General features: G+C 35.6%; 1 protein-coding gene and 1 long non-coding RNA gene across 8 annotated transcripts in view; one reads left to right on the forward strand and one right to left on the reverse strand.

Annotated features, from left to right (window-relative positions):
* The window catches only part of LOC138715450 (zinc finger protein 665-like), a 75,216-nt gene that overhangs the window by 22,381 nt on the left and 35,564 nt on the right, over window positions 1–17,271 (forward strand). Inside the window, exons 1-6 of one of the 6 annotated variants that reach the window (XM_069848379.1) lie at window positions 3,143–3,188; window positions 3,646–3,810; window positions 6,009–6,214; window positions 6,328–6,465; window positions 6,977–7,056; window positions 10,869–17,144. In XM_069848379.1, coding sequence (XP_069704480.1) covers window positions 6,125–6,214; window positions 6,328–6,465; window positions 6,977–7,056; window positions 10,869–12,822 — 2,262 coding nt within the window. In that variant the 5' untranslated portion in view covers window positions 3,143–3,188; window positions 3,646–3,810; window positions 6,009–6,124 and the 3' untranslated portion in view covers window positions 12,823–17,144. Of the gene's footprint in view, window positions 1–3,142; window positions 3,503–3,645; window positions 3,811–6,008; window positions 6,215–6,327; window positions 6,466–6,970; window positions 7,057–10,868; window positions 17,145–17,271 lie in introns of those variants that run through there. The other 5 variants (XM_069848386.1, XM_069848373.1, XM_069848457.1 and 2 more) reach the window with 5 other exon arrangements.
* Window positions 1,786–3,039, reverse strand: LOC138715510 (uncharacterized). Of its 2 annotated transcripts, none has more exons than XR_011336371.1 (2): window positions 2,650–3,039; window positions 1,786–2,536 (listed from the first exon to the last, which is right to left on the reverse strand). It is a non-coding gene; the product is annotated as an uncharacterized lncRNA (long non-coding RNA). The 2 variants fall into 2 exon arrangements; XR_011336370.1 differs by having other exon boundaries at window positions 1,786–2,539.

Consider the following 17,271-nt stretch of genomic DNA (forward strand, 5'->3'; position numbering starts at 1 on the left):
ATCACAAGGTCACTTTCACTCTTGAGTTAAATACGAATAAAATGAATACTTCTGAATAATTTCAAGTTAGAAATATGGTCGAGCATAAAAAGTGGTATGAAACTTGCCTATAATGGTAATTAAGATGCTCGTATGAAAATTATGAAGATCGCTTGCGCTCGTTTCATAAACAAACATACTCGCGTCTTAATTACTATCATTATAGGATCGTTGCATAATGTACTATTTCCAAATAAGTACTTTAGTACGATTCTTGGCATCTCTCAGTGCAGTCCCTACTTGGAGATCCGATTGAGGGACTATTTTACCTCTGGAGAATTTTACACTTAGTGACTCCATGTATCATAAGCAGTGAAAAATATAAGGAGACTGCATTGATGTTAATGCAGCTTCTGTGAGTACCTCTTTGTTACTATAGACTTTTTATAGACTACAGTGGACTTTATGTTGTCAGCAAACAGCTGGATACATTAAGAAGATTGATTGATTGATTAAATTTTCAGTGTTTCATTATGACTGACATTAGCCTCTTTCCACTCTAACGGGAAAGTATATTCTCTGGACCTCTATTGTGGGAAGATGATGGCTTGGCCAGTGTTTACTACATAATTATTGTGTCTCTAGATAAATCCTGATGTAGATATTTGCAGCACTTCGATGTTTTTCAACCATTGTTCTGGATTCCAATTTGTAGAGATGAACCATTTATGTTTATGAACATCAAAGAAGATATATTAGAAAGAGTATGGTTGAGAAGATGTCAAATCATTACAGCTCTTCATGTACCAGACTTAGGCACCCATATGCCGTATGGCTCAGAATGGGCAAAATCTTCTCATATCCATACGATTCATTAAAAAATTCTATTTTCCCATATGCTGTATGGCCCCCCATGACAGCACTGATTAAAATCAAATAACAAACTCCAGTGTATAAACTTATTCTTAGACGTAAAGACAGTTGATTAAATTTCTATTGCTAGATTGTGCGATCAGTTGAAGACAGTGAGTGAGTGTCGAAGAGGATCATTTTCAATTCCTGCTGTAAATAAGTTAAAATTTTGTAAATAGAAATCTTTGATAGGATGGATAAGTCGCTCTTATAACTGACCTGACATAACATTTGGCGGCAAACAGCAGTGTAGTGCATGCATCCATCCATCCATACATACATCATATAAACCTTCATACACATAGTGTAATAGCCATTCAAGAAATGATAGCAGTGTTGGATTCTTATATCACATTTGTTTACTAAAATAAATCATATTTTCCTTAATTGGATCAGCTTTCTTCTTTCCATACCATCCCATTCCTTTATTTGTTACATTCTAGTATTTTATAAGTCTCACTGCAAGAAGTTGCTGCGAGAGAATAAGTAGCACAGCCAGCTAAGGAGCCATCCCTCCACTTCTGCTCAGCTGTGTGAAGAATTTGATATACACACCCCCAGTCCTATGAATAGAACATTTATTTATTTAGTTACATATACCCCCAGCATCACTCAGTGGGCAGTGCCTTACTGAAAAGAGTTGGAAGTTGTTTATGATTTGGGTGTGTAAATAGTAAGTTAACTTTCATAAATCACATAAATAATATAGTAGCATCAACATTATAAGTCTTCAGGTTTTATTATTAGAAATACTATAAGCTTTAAAAATGTCAAGGCAAAAACATATTTATATTCAAGCTTTGTTAGATCTAAAGAATATGTGTCAATTGTTTGGTCCCCCAATACTATTAAGTGTAGTCTACTAGTACATTAATTGAAAATAAACAAAAGAAATTCCTTAGGTTACTTTATTACAGACAAAATGGCAAGTATCTGCTATATGAAAACTATGTTCCACATACTATGATTATGAAAGTTTACAATTATAATACTTCAAAATTACGTAGGGTTATTTATGACATTATGTTCCTTCATTCAATTATAATGAATGCAATTACAATCAGTGAATTTGAAGTTCCTAATTATAGCAATAGATTTAACAAAACGTTTTTTAAGGTGTCCCTGGACAAATTATAGTATAAGTAGCCTAATGCCATATATAGAAATTGTTACTGTTATAATAAATATTTTAATAATTGTGATATTTTTAGTTCTACAAGTACATTTATGTCTGCCATAGTATGGAAAGCTCAATTTGTAAGCAATTGGAATTAATTAGTATATAAGTTTGGTAGTTTTAATTGTTACCTTATTGCTATTTGTAAGTAGTTCACTAATATTATTGTTGGGTAAACTATGAAAACAAAATAAAATAAATAAATCACAATCAACATAATCATTGTCTTTATGTCAACACATGGTATCATTTGTGGAACTTTGTGAAAAGTATTTAGAAGTGTTATTCATCTACGGACTTCTTCTTAAGTTCTACAATTTCATTTGTTGAACATTTTCCCCTTCTCTTCAATTTTCCGCCATTCTTCCCTATCTTGTATTATGTGACCTCCAATTTTCAATCTTCATTTCTTTCTGGTCGTTTGTTATATCATTCTCCCATCTGATTTTGGTCTTATTCATCTATGGACTGCTTAAATAAAATAAGTTCAAATTTAATTATTTCTCCTACTTAGAAGACATTTTCTGAAACAGGTTAAAATTATTATTAATTTACGGACAAGAGACAATAGGCCTACTTACTCGTAAGATTCATGGGGGGGGGGGGGTTGGTTCTGCATTAAATTTTGGCAGTTCAAAACTATAAAGGCAGCCATTGTTGAAACTAGAACATGATGGCTTAGGAATGGCACGACATTAACAAAGTGTTAAATGACTGAGTTACAGATATTAACTCAACTATATATGGTACATTACAATATAAGCCTACAGATCCTACACTTCCTACTCTACTCTGCTACCATGCGTGCTCTTTAGAAACCTCTTACGCCATCTCGTATTTGAATACTAAATCACTACAAGCAGTGTCGCCAATTTCGCGATTTTGTCGCTAAATCTAGCGATTTTTTACTTTTTCGGCGACAATTTCTTGTATATTTTCTATTGCCTAAATAGGGATTTGGCGACTTTTTCAGCACCCTCTAGTCACAAAAATAATACTTTATCTATTGATAATAAGGAATTAGTGACTTTTTAACTACTGTTTTGCGATTTTTCGGACCTTCAGTTGGCAACTCTGACTACGAGTAGAAAAAACAGGTTAGGGAGAGGAATGAAGAGATGTAGATCTAATAATATTACAGTATGCTATATTTTACTGTTTAAGCTTGAATTATGAAATTTGTTCGTTCCGCCTTCCTCATAAGAGTTAAAATTAGCTAGTATTAGGGCCTATAGTATTGCTTTGTAAATAGCGAATCATATTAGACTGACTCTTCACTCACTGCATTATGATCGCTGTATGGTTTGGAAATTAGTTCCAGAAATGCCTTTTGTCATTGTATATTGGAAAGCAAATTTCATTTGTGATGTAAGAGCAAGCGCTTTTTATTTAGGTGACATTTTCTTTATACCTATTCATTGTTATAATGCACAGGTATGTTTAGATTTTAAAATACTGGTATCTGTATTTCTGTAATATGCTTTAAGATATTTAACACATTTATAAATCTCATACTAATATGATGTGCACCCACGCAAAGTTCAAAATAGATTAGATTAACTTTTTTTTTTTTACAGGCGGTGCATTGACGATTACTACAAGTAAAAGTTTTCCAAGTAAACTTGAGCACTTATGTAATATTGCTCTAAATGAAGAGAAAGCAATATAGGCCTAGTGGATTCTTCAGGAGAGGTGTGAACATTTTCCATTGAGAAACAGCTTCATAATAACAGGTAACATAGGTGAGTACTTCATCAACCTCCCTCAGTATAATAGGAGTGGTATGCTACTCTGTGCAAATGACTAAAATGAGACCAAGTGAAATTGTTCCTTGTATAGGCCTACGTAAGGAACAATGAAGAAATAACTTAATAGGTTAAGTTCCTTCCCAAATCTTCGATTTTTTGTAACATAGATGGCTTTGTGCACATTGTGAATATAAGCATAGGCGAAAATTGGCTGTACCTATTGTTGAAAGTAAAATATCGATACTGTAGTTCTTATATTCTCTCCCAATGAAGACACTATTAAGATATTTGTTTATTACAGTAGCTATTATATTAGGCAAGAATTAGCCTATGTAGTAAATTTCTTGTAGTTAAGTTTATGTAACGATGTAATCTTGTAAATTCTGCAAACTAAACTTAACCTAAGCAAACTGAAAACTAACTTGAGCAAACCAATCGCGACAACCATGGTCTTCGAATTTATTTGTATTTATCTTCATCCCATACTGCTCACAACAGTCATTTAGCTCCTGTAGCATATCTTTTAGTATCGTCTCCTCTTCTGCTAACAACGCCATATCTTCAGCAAATCTTAAGCACTTGGGCAAATCGCAATATAGCGAACGTAGAAGCTCCGCCCACGACCCCTTCTACTTTTCCCCTATTAGCTCATCAGACACTCTACGTGATAGGCGAGTGTTGTGTCGAATACACATTTCATCTGGGTGAGAATAACTTCCCCTACTGGCGTTCGCTATATTGCGATTTATCCAATTTATTTTTCTGCTTCCCCTACTTTTACCTCTCCCATGTTCTGAAAACAGTTCTTCACCAAATCTTCCAAGTAGATTTTGAACAGGGTAGATGATGAAGGGCATCCTTGTCGTACTCTTCTCCCTATTTCACTTCCTTCAGACATTTCTTCTCCTGTCCTGATTCTGACTCGTTTCATATAAAGGTTACATACTGAACAGCCTCCCGTCTTTCCAATCCATACTTATTTTCTTTAGGATGTCCATCAATTTGTTGTGATAGCGATATATTTTACAGATAATTAAGTGTGGAATATGAATATAATTTTAATATGAGAAGAAACTCTAAGGCCATGAAAGAAGAGTTCAAGAAACGTTCCAGCAGCGTAAAATCTGGAACTAATTTTGACACCGTACACAACTGATGAATGCGACGAAAGGAGTCGGTATTAGTTCGGAACGTGTTCTGAATTGCTTGCTGGAACAAATCTAATATTATACTGGTAGCTTCCTCATATGTATAAGAAATAAATTCGCACAAGAAACTATTTTTGTTAATAGTGTGGCTTTAGATTATCTCATTCTCAACCCTTCATATGTCAAGGGTGGTTTAAAATATGTTTTATGCTCGACCATGCCGACCATGCATGTCATTAAAGTACACCTACTCATTAAAGTACAGGTGTTCAGCCAATGACAACTCAGCTTACAGGTGTTCAGCCAATGACAAGTCAGCTTTGTACCATTATAAAACCGCAAGTATCGATTATTCTCGGATATGCAATCGAAAGAGAATTAGCGAAAATTCACGGAGGCTGGAAAACCAATACTGTCACAGATGGTTATGTTCTGTTACTATAATAATTAGCGTTAATTGTAAATAATATTCACATAAATTCAATTTGTCATCTCGTTTTTCAATGTCGAATTCAATAATCAAGGTTATATCAAGTTTAACGGGATTACATCAAGGTCAATGACATTATTGTTCCTCGGAAAAAATCAATACTTTCGCGTCTGCGCACATCTCTCAATTCACGACCTAGAACAAGGTCACTTCCGATCTTGTCAGATACAAATAAAATGTATACATCTGAATACCGGTAATTTCAAGTTAGAAATGTGGTCGAGCATAAAAAGTCGTATGAAACTCGCCTATAATGGTAATTAAGAAGCTCGTACGAGCATTATAGGCTCGTTGCATAATGTACTATTATAGGCCTACATTGCGATTCTATATATCTTCATTCCATATCAGTTTCTTAATTGTATTATATAGATTTTAGTATTTCTGATTCTTTTAGTAACTTCACTTTGAATTTTCCCATTAGAATTAATTTCAGATGCTAAATACATAAACTTTTTTACTTTAGTTAGATTCTTTCCGTCTAGTTCAACATCACAATAAGTATTTAAAGATGAAATATTCGTGAATTATTAATTTTTAATTCCTGTTCACAGAAATAATTTTCAATGCCATCGAGTAAAAACAAACAAATATCATTCAACTTCACTGGCACTGAAAATAATATTTTACTTGTGAATTGCTCGAAAAAATATATATAATTTCGAACAATATGGATGTAATCAAAATAGAACCCGATAATGACCCATTGGCACTACCAACTGATAATAGCAATGAAGAAGAGGAAAAACCACTGCTTATGGTAAGTGAATAAATGTTACACTTTGATTTCATTCCATGACGAACTTCTTTCCTCCAGAACTCTACATCTGTTAATGTGTACTTTACTCATCTGTGATTTATTTTTTTACATAGGAAGGGAATTTCGTGGAAGTGGATGTGAATATGATCAAAACAGAATGTTCGAACTTGAGTGATACTCGCGAATTGGACATAAAATGCGAACAAAATGGAGAAGATACTACATTACCAGTGTCGAAGGTTGAATTTGAGGTGAGTTGTTTTGATTTCAGTGGTGTCCCCCCCCCCCCCCCAGTTCTTTCACTGCCATGTCACTAGAAATCTGACTACTTCAGGTTATTTAATCGCTATTTCTTATTCCTCGTAATAAAATAATTTAGATTGGTTTGTTTGAAGTTTTGTCAAAGTAACTTGAAATGTGATGTAAGCAACATGAACTGAATTCATTCATGAACAAAGCAGGTGATTGATGCTAAATACTGCTGATTCTGTCACTAGTGCTACTGTCCCATTAATTACTACTACTGCTACTGCTACTGTCTTTACTAAATACTGCTTATTCTGCCACTATGCTGCTGTCCCACTAATTACTACTCTACTACTACCACTGTCATCACTAAATACTACTGGTTCCGCCACTAGTGCTGCTGTTGCTGCTGCTTCTGCTGACAAATTCGTATTTTTGTCTGTTTATGAATCATATTTGTCAGTTATCCTTTAATATATTATACTATGAGGTGATGATATTTTTTTGTATTTTTAGGAAGAACATTGGAATGGGGATACAAGAAGAGAGCAGCCAATGCAAATTGTGGGAAGAGAGGAAGGTAGCTTGACTGACAGGTGAGGATATTGCTGTGTGAACTTGCTTTTTTCCCCAGCTATAAAGTGGAACATAAAGTTACAATTTATTTCCTTTTGTCTCTAAAGGAATAGAACTGGAAATAAATCATTTTAAGAAGATTGGCAAATAAGTACTCAGTTTCCTTGTTAGAAGTTTTATCTTTTGAATTTTTAACATTCTCATTATTTGACTGAAAGTTACCTAAGTAAAGGACATTCTTTTGCGAGGAAATCAACAAGCATGAAGGGGTGACAATGAAATGGACGTTGATGACTTAGGTAGCAAAGCAAAATTATACAATACTCAAAGGTTGCCAGTCCACACCTGTGGAGTAGCGGTTAGCGCATCTGGCCGCAAAATCAGGTGGCCCGGGTTCGATTCCTGGTCGGGGCAAGTTACCTGGTTGAGGTTTTTTCGGGGGTTTTCCCTCAACCCAATATGAGCAAATGCTGGGTAACTTTCGCTGCTGGACCCCGGACTCATTTCACCGGCATTATCACCTTCATCTCATTCAGATGCTAAATAACCTAAGATGTTGATAAAGCATCGTAAAATAATCTAGTAAAAAAAAAATCAAAGGTTGCCCAGCTGTTGGTAGTGAATGTTTATGTCTTTCCACATCTGCCAGGTAGCTGCAGTAGATCAGTGCTTAGATAGGAACTAGTAATGGACATATCCTGATTTCGAAACCCACCTAGTTTTTATGACGTGTGACGTTTATATTCGACCATTATTAGTACTGTATAAAAATGAAAGGATTTGTTTGAACATTCGACTTTGGTTGCCTTGGACATGCTTACATTATTTTCGATAAACTCAACAATGTGAACGAGTCCATTCCTGTACACAAGGAGAGTCCGCATTTTCTACCTAACCTGCTTGGAAGAGTATTGTCGTCCTTGAGGGGTTGCAGTATATTTTAAAAATTATGGTATCTTATTCGTTTTTTCTTTGACATGGACGCGAAACAGATGCAGACACAATTCATGCGTATTTATTATTATTGTTTCAATAAAAAGCATTGTGATTTTACCTGCTTTGGTCATATCTGGTAACTATTGACATTGAAAAGACGTCATTTTAGTTTTTTATGAACTAATCTTACATGAGCCCCACTATACATGAGTACTAGTAACAGGCAGTTATGCCTCATTCGTGTTATCATCACTAGGTAATTACTGTAACGTAATATTAATAATAATGTAAAATGAATGGGCTTAATAACACAGGGAGTCTATATAATATGACACGAAAATCATGTCCTGTCTAAAGAATAAACGATTCAATACGAATGGTCTAGACTACGAGAAACAGCATAATGGAATGAAATAAATATTTCTTAGGCTTATTAAATATGCATAATCTACAGTAATTCATAAACACGTAAAAATTAACAAACTAGTTTGCCCTAGGACTGATGCAAGTTATAAGTAGAGCTTGGACATTTAGGCACTTAAAAGTTGAAAACAGGCAATTAAAAATAGACACTAAAGATTCGGACTAATATTATAAATATTTTGACTTATATTGCTATGCTGCATTCGTGATGATATTTTGTTATAAACAGGGGTGTTTTTATAGTGCTTTAAATGGCACTTCTTTTCACATATCGACCTGGTTGGCAAGTTGGTATAGCGCTGGCCTTCTATGCCCAAGGTTGCGGGTTCAATCCCAGACCAGGTCGATGGCATTTAAGTGTGCTTAAATGCGACAGGCTCATGTCATTAGATTTACTGGCATGTAAAAGAACTCCTGCGGGACAAAATTCCGGCACATCCGGCGACGTTGATATAACCTCTGCAGTTGCAAGCGTCGTTAAATAAAACATAACATTAACATCTTTTCACATTTTACCTCTTACAAAATAAGATCAATCTACCAGTCCAACTACTAATCTAATACTTAATATAAATAAATGAATTATTAAACCGATTTTCTTAAAACGACTGACGTGACCAATGAAAGGGTTAAATTTTCTTGTTAAATTTTACTTCACTGAATTTTGAAGTGATGAAAAATTATGAAAGTCCTATATCCGAAATAAAATAATGAAATGCACAACTCAGTTTTTCTAGCTTAATAATATGTGGGGGGGGGGGGGATTTCAAATTTGATTTCATTTTAAAATGTCGGAGAAAAAAATTGTATTTGTGTCATGCATGCTTTGAACCAGTATTTTTACTGTTTCATACTTCAAGACTTGTTAGAAATATAAAGATAGAAACAGCAATAGACCTTCTGATAGGAAATTATAGAGGTTTCCTAACATCATGTTTATCTCAATACATTACTGGAGATGATGTTTCGTTATGAGCGCGCAAATATGCAACAACTCTGCCTCAATAATGAAATGCTAGATAGAGGTAACAACAATAGTTGGTAATAAAACAGTTTTAATTTTGTACAATATAATGAAAGGAAAATTCTAAAGGAGAAATACGCAACACACATTACATTTCGTATTTCGTTGATAGAGGTTTTGAGCTTTATTTTCCTGCCAGTAAGAAACACGTTATAAAGAATAAATGATGTATTATACATGATAGCAAAGGTGCATACACACTGGTATGTCACGGCTGTATTGTGTGACAGAATTTACCACATGATTGCTGGGATGGGGCTTTGAACATGCTCAGCACATGCGTACAAAAGCAAAAGGTGAGGGATGAACTGTCATCTGAATCCTATAGATTCAAAATCCCCTATATCCACTTTCACAAATTAAAGGATTTTGACAGTAAAAGCTTCAAATTTAGTGGCTTTTTAAATTGAAACTATATTAATCATTAGAATTCATTCTTAGCAAGTAATATGTGGGCATAACTCAATTCTCAATAAAATGGTCTTTAGGGGGTTTTGAATCTAGAAGATTCATCTGTCAGTTTTTGTGATGAATACAAAGGGAGTTGGTGCATAAGTTTGTAAGTGCTCATACATGCTTGCCCTTCACAGCAAGCAGATAGAGGAAATGGAGCAGAAAGGGGACTGAGGATAACATGTTAGGACTGACAGAGACTTACAAATTATTTTCAGCATTGTGGAATCCGTCAAATATGAATTATAAAAGAAACAAAGAAAATGGGTGCACGGAGGGATATAGCCATGAGTTTAGGGCATATGGAAAATGTTCAAAGGTAGCTGAGCTCATTCAGATGAAGTTTTGAATTTGCTGCTGATTTACTGGGATTTCATGACTCCCCCCCCCCCCCCTCATTTTTTAACAAATGTGTTCGCCATCATTGTCGTAGTTGATGCTTCTGTTTCTCCTTTTATAAAGTGATAAACTGCAATTATTATAGCACCACTGCACAGAAATCTGCAGTGCTTGGGAAAAGTGGCATAAGTCAGTTTCCACAAACATTTTTTATCAATGTATTAACAACTTACGGAACATCTGCTCGCTTGGGAAAAGAGACATAAGTATTTTTCCCATTACAATAATTCATACAGAAGAAACTCAAATCGACATAAACCAGTTTGAAGACAGTTTTTTTCCTTCTTTTGTGAAATTAACATTTTTGACTTGTGCCACTTTTCCCGAGCAGTACAGAAATATAACTTCCTATTTCTCGTCGTACATGATCAAGCTGAAGACAGAGTAGAAATGAAATGTTTGATATTTTCAAATGGTTCTAGTATGCACAGTGTATGTTTGAGGGAGGTGAAGTTGCTCCACACATTATATTTTGCAATGTGCATTTAGTGTTGCAATACAGCCATGGTGTGTCTGTGTGTATGTACCTTTCTATAATCCCTTATTTGATCTGAGATACTAGGTTTCAGTTATGTGATCATACATCTGGATTTACAGGCAAAATTACCATGATCATGAAAGAAGCCAGGAGACTGACGAACACAAGGAGTCTGTGCATCACTCAGATCTGGTCAGACAAACACAACCAAATGTGAAGCAGACGCATCCGGATTGTGAGATCATAAGTAGTGTTTCAGTTCAGAAGAACTCGATTTGCGAATTTTGCCGCACAGGCTTTACTTCACAGCAACGTCTGAAAGAACACATATGTGACAGATCTTTCAGCTTCGACATTTGTGAGAAAAGTTTTTTGAATCAGCAACATCTTCAAAATCAAGCCTTAAATCACGTTGATAATGATGCATTGACATGCGGAATTAATGGTGAGACTTTTCCAGGACTTGATTTTCTTCAACTTCAAACACTAACTGACTCAGGTGGTAAGCTTTTCAAATGTGTCATTTGTGAGAAGAGTTTTGGACGACTTGATCATCTTCGGAACCACTCACTAGTTCACACAGACGAAAAGCCTTTCAAATGCAGTTTGTGCGAGAAGACTTTCAGACATCGACAGCATCTTCAGTATCACATGTCAGCTCACACAGGTGATCGGCCTTTCAAATGTGACATTTGCAGTAAGAGTTTTGCGCGACTCGATTACCTTCGAATACACGCAACAACTCACACAGGCAGCAAGCCTTTCAAATGCGACGTTTGTGGCAAGCACTTTGCACGACTTCATCATCTTCAAAACCATGCGTTGACCCACACAGAACGTAAGGCCTTCAAATGCGACATCTGCAATAAAAGTTTTAGATATCAACACAATCTTCGAAACCATTCACTACTTCACACAGGTAATAAACCATTCACTTGCGAATTTTGTTGCAAGAGTTTTGCACGACTCGATTATCTTCGGCTGCACTCATTAACCCATACTGACAACAAGGCTTTCAATTGCGACATTTGTAAGAGAACCTTTGCACGAATAGATCATCTTCGAAGACACGTGTCTACTCACAATGATGATAAACCTTCGAAATGCCATGTTTGTGGGGAGACTTTTCCAAGTCGGGACTGTCTTCAAAATCATGCATTGTCACACCCAGACTACAAGCCTTTCAAATGTGAAATGTGTGATAAGACTTTTGCACGGATAGATAATCTTAGACAACACTCACAAACTCATACAGGGGCTAAGCCTTTTAAATGCGATGTTTGCCAGAGAACATTTAGAAATCGACAAATTCTTCGACATCACATTTCGACTCACACAGGATTTAAGCCTTACAAATGCCATGTTTGTGGAAAGAATTTTGCACGTCTTGATTATCTTCGAAGTCACTCAGGGACCCACACCAGAAATAAGACTTTCAAATGCGACATTTGCGCGAGGATTTATAGTAGTCAACAACGTCTTCAAACGCACAAGTTATCTCACGCAATGAGTATGCATGGTTCAAGTGATGCAGATGGAAATCCTTTCAGATGCAAAGTTTGTGGTAAGAATTTTGTAAGGCTCAGCAATCTTCGACAGCACACAATAACACACACAGGAGAAAAACCTTTTAATTGCGGTATTTGTAATAGGAGTTTTAGGAATCGACAAGTTCTACGAAATCATATGTCAATTCATACAGGAGATAAGCCTTTCAAATGCGACATTTGTGAAAAGACTTTTGCACGGGCTGATTATCTTCGAAACCACGTAGCAACCCACAAAGGCAATAAGCCTTTCAAATGCAATATTTGTGAGAAGACGTTTGCGCGGAATGAGTATCTTCGAAACCACATATCAACCCACAAAAGCACTAAGCGTTTAAAATGTAATATTTGTGACGTGGGTTTTGCACGACGTGCCGATCTTCAGAGACATACGTCAACCCATGAGGGTGATAAGAACTTAAAGTGCGACCTATGTGAAAAAAGTTTCGAAAGTGAACAACAACTTCGAAGTCATGCATCAGTTCACATATGCGATGAGCCTTTTGTGTGGATAATTAATGATTAGAAACTGAAACAATTTGATTGGCTTGAATATCTAATTTAAATCACAGAGGCAGTAAGTTTTGGAAATAGGTAATAAGATTCAAATCTAGTCTTTCAGGTAAAGCTCTCTGTAAAGCAGATTTGAATAATTTCAAGGGAAAAATTGTTCCGGGACTGGGTATCGATCCCAGGACCTCTGGTTGAATGTACCAGCGCTCTGCCAACTGAGCTACCCGGGAACTCCACCAGACACCATCTCAACCTTTCCAAGTCACACAGAGATTGTGTGCACTCGATGTGGGTCTCTGGCGTTTCGTCAGCCCATGCGAGTTGTGTGGATATAAAGGGAAAGGTTGAGACGGTGTCGGGTGGAGTTCCCGGGTAGCTCAGTTGGCAGAGCAGTGGTACGTTCAGCCAGAGGTCCCGGGATCGATACCCGGCCCCGGAACAATTTTTCTCTTGATATTAGGTAATAAGATTGTTTTTAGTTTCATGTGTTCATTCTTTGAAGGGTACAAATCCAAGTGTCACATTTGTATGAGGATATTTGCTACAAATAATAGTGCCATCACAAAATAACAGAACATTCCTATGCAGGCCGCTATCACTCCAGCTTCTATTTAACAAAATGTATTGACGGACAGCATAGGACGGCATATGTACAGATCCATCCATTCTTTCCTATGCAATCCTGTCCCATTTCATTTCCACTGCTTAGTTTCCTTGGGATGGATGCTCCAGCTACCATCATATAAGCTGTGAGAACGTGATTACATGGAATTAGTCTGCATAGGAACACCTATGTACAATGAAGATTATTTAAATGTGTTGTTAAAAATGTCTCGCATGACACGAATAGAAAATATTGTTTTTGTTTTTCCTCATTTACATATTGGAGAAACTGTTTAAATATTGGAAAATATTTTTGATTACCATAAAAATTTAAAGCCCATTCATTATTGAGATGTAGGAATAATAATTATTATTTAATATGACAATTATTGTAAGTATTTTATGAGTATAAGCTCAGATCGCTTCCAAGAACACTCCATTCTCACATAACCATTCATCTGTCCAAAGATTCATCAGCCTGAAACTGTATTATTATTCCTGCTGAAGTGATAGAGTGTACTGCCCCTGTTAAATCATATTAGTTTTGTTCCTCCATTAATTGATGGAACTACACGTCGAAAAATGTTTAAGTTTGAGATATACAGTGGTTCCCGCTTAAGAATAACCTGTTTAAAATGTTCACCCACCTAAAATGTTTCAAAATGCTTTGTTCCAAAAATAGCTGCATAAGAATAAAAATTTCAGTTTCTCGTATAAAAGAGATATTTTCAAAGAACATATTAATATTTTGCTTTTTTAATCATATGTTTCAGTGGTTCTGTAATCACTTTCTCGCTTAAGGAACTTTTTGATCTGTTCTATAAAAAATGATTAGTGAAATGCTGTATTATTGTCTGTACTTCAGCTCTTTTTGTTGTTAAAAATGGTGTCAAAAAACGAAAGGCATTTTAAGTACATTAATTGCATATAAAATTACGTTTTACAGCAAGATGGAAGTACCAAACCAAGCAACAGTCAGTTGAAAACTTCGAAGTACAAGAAATATAGTGCTGCTACATTGGTTTCATCAAATTAGCATGAATATTTCTGTTGCAGGCCCAGAGAAAGTAGCTTTTATAAGGCATCAAATTGTTCGATCCATCAATTCAGAAAAGTTTGGGTAGGTTTTATAGGTGGCACACCCACAGGGCTTTATTTACGTAGATCCGTGTTGGACAGTCAGGGGTTTGAGGTAGAAGTTTGTTGAGAAATGAAAGCAAAATTATTGCCTTGTAATTGCAGTTAGTTTATTCATGTCATATTTTCTCACATTTTTCCTAAAGCCTAACCACGTTACTAGCTCGGTTTGTGTGTTTCTTTTATTGAATCTTATTCAGTGTCCACATCCATTGGTTCACATGTACTCGTGGTGAAAGTGCTCATTTGGGACTCCACATTGTGCTGCTTCAGCTTTCTTCCTCTCTCTATAAGCTGTACATCATTTGGCTTTGGTCATTTTGAGCTTAAGCGATTTCTTTTGAGGTTCTCTTTCATCCGATATGCGTTTCTTGTATTTTGCCGCAAATGTTTCGATTTTAGTCATATTTTTTACTCAGTGCTGAGTAATAACTTTCCACTGTCCACTTAGATGCTTACGATTTAGCATTTCCTGGTTAAATCTATTCAGACGAATCCCTTGAGACCATCCTATCAACTTGCAGTCTGGAGATAAACAAACTTGACATGTGACTCAGTGTGCAAGAACCAAAAGTGGCGGATGCTTCCCATGTGTGTGCGTGTCTTTGAAGTTAATATTGTTAGGTGCTTGTATCCTTCGATTATTGAAACCATTTTTCACATTTTGGCTATTGGTTGTACTTTTTGAGATATATGAGATTGTATACCACTTTTTGTGCATGCCCTACTTTTCCTACAGGATACTCCTATCGGACCAATTTTAAAGATGTATCTATGTCTAAACATTCTGAATTGAGGACACTGATGGTTCCGCTATTACATAGTTTTCATTTCAAGCATCTTGAAATTATCAATATATACTTTATTCAGTTTCCATAGTGATTATGTTACAATTACGTTAGTATATACTGTTTACCCTTTTAAGATTATTTCCCTCGTATGTAGTTTACGTATTACACTGTTCCCTCATGAAAAACATCTTAATCAGGGACCACTGTAGTGACAACAGCAAGAACAAAGGCAAAAACTATAGGATGGGCAATTGCAATGTTTGTGATCACAATCAGCATCATCAAACCAGAAACGTTTTATCCTTAGAGTTGTGCAATTTGTGTTTCTTGAATTGTTTCTGTTCAGTATTCCATAATTATTATGCACTGGATTCTGAATTTATTTTCATGTAACAATTATCCTATTCCATTTTGTGCAGTGAGGGTAAAATATAATGGAAGAAATAGTTGACAACATATGCTGGTACAGATGGCACAGGCCTTTTAGCAAGACTTTGAACTGTACAGATAATAAGTAAAGAGTGATGTGGTATTATCGTCTCTGTCGCAGAAAATCAGTGCCTGATGTGATAGCAGTGGCAGTTAGTTGTAAGTCTGGTTGAGTTAAAACAACATTGCCCCTTCACATTAAAAGTATCGCCTTTATTGTTGTTATAAATGTAATATGTACATTGTACTTCAAAATTAGAGATAAGGATACAAATCATGCATTGCACACACGGTTTCTGCTGATATAAAATACTGTTAGAAAGTGACACCAAGTTATAGAGTGAGTCACACCTAAGTTACCGAGTATTCTTACTGAACAATAAGTTTGCATTTTGACAGGAGATGTGTTGGGTTTTTCCAGAGGACACAGTGGATGGGTTCTCTTTGTTAATTGTTTGCACTAAGCTGGCGACACCATTCTTCTGCACTTTGCATTATCAGTCTCTGTCAGTGACTTATTTTAAGGAGAGTCGAGACGTACCAGCTTTCTTCTCGGAAAATGATGCTCTCGAACTCATGCCTTCAACTCAGTGTTTAGTCTTCATTCAATTCCAAAAACTGCAAAGTTTTACGGTCCACACGCTCCTTCTTACTTGCAGCGTTTTGCATTGTAAGTAAAACGACAAACACCTTGTTGTGTCTAGACCAGGCTTAGAATCACAGTTTGACATATAGTACAACTGTGCATTTCCTTATTGAAATGTATGTCCTGAAGAAGGAGTCGTACAAGATGTGTTCAATCATTGGATAGTGTTTCTTTTTATCGAGAATGGAACCTGTTTCTCGCGACTTGTTTAATAATTGAACACATTTTCTCAATTGTTGCATGGCTCTGAGAAACCTCACTGATACTTTGCACTCCCAGTATATTGAAAATCACACATTACTTTCATAATTTTTTTCCAAAACTGTTTTACTAGTTGGAGGTATGAAACTATAATAAAAAAACAGTAATTTATCGAAGGTGTTCGTATGTATTTATTGAAATATTTTTACAGCACAATTTTACTAAGAAATAGTATATCTTTACAAATCAATTTTCGAGTTACAGCAGTATTTTACTGGGAGTGCGACTTGTCACTGGCTTAATGGAAATGATTACGAAAGAATAACAACAAATTACTGAGAAAATCCAAAGCACTGCCTGTCAAAAAACAACCTCACTGCTCGGTAACTTAGGATTGACTCACTCTTTATTTGCATAAAAATTTCTAATATTCATTCCGAGATAAGAATGTATATTGTGCAGTAGTAGTACGAAAATATTTTTGTAAAACGCACCACATATATGAAAATAAATATGTAAAGTGTGACACATTCTTATACATTTCTTTCATCTGTATTTAAGAATCTTCAGAATCAGAAGTGCTGATTAATTTTCCACTGTGATCAGCAAAATTTCAACCCATTCCAATGGGTTCTTAGTGGGAGAGTAAGAAAAC

Source organism: Periplaneta americana, chromosome 2 (genome assembly GCF_040183065.1).
Source record: "Periplaneta americana isolate PAMFEO1 chromosome 2, P.americana_PAMFEO1_priV1, whole genome shotgun sequence".
NCBI lineage: Eukaryota > Metazoa > Arthropoda > Insecta > Blattodea > Blattidae > Periplaneta > Periplaneta americana.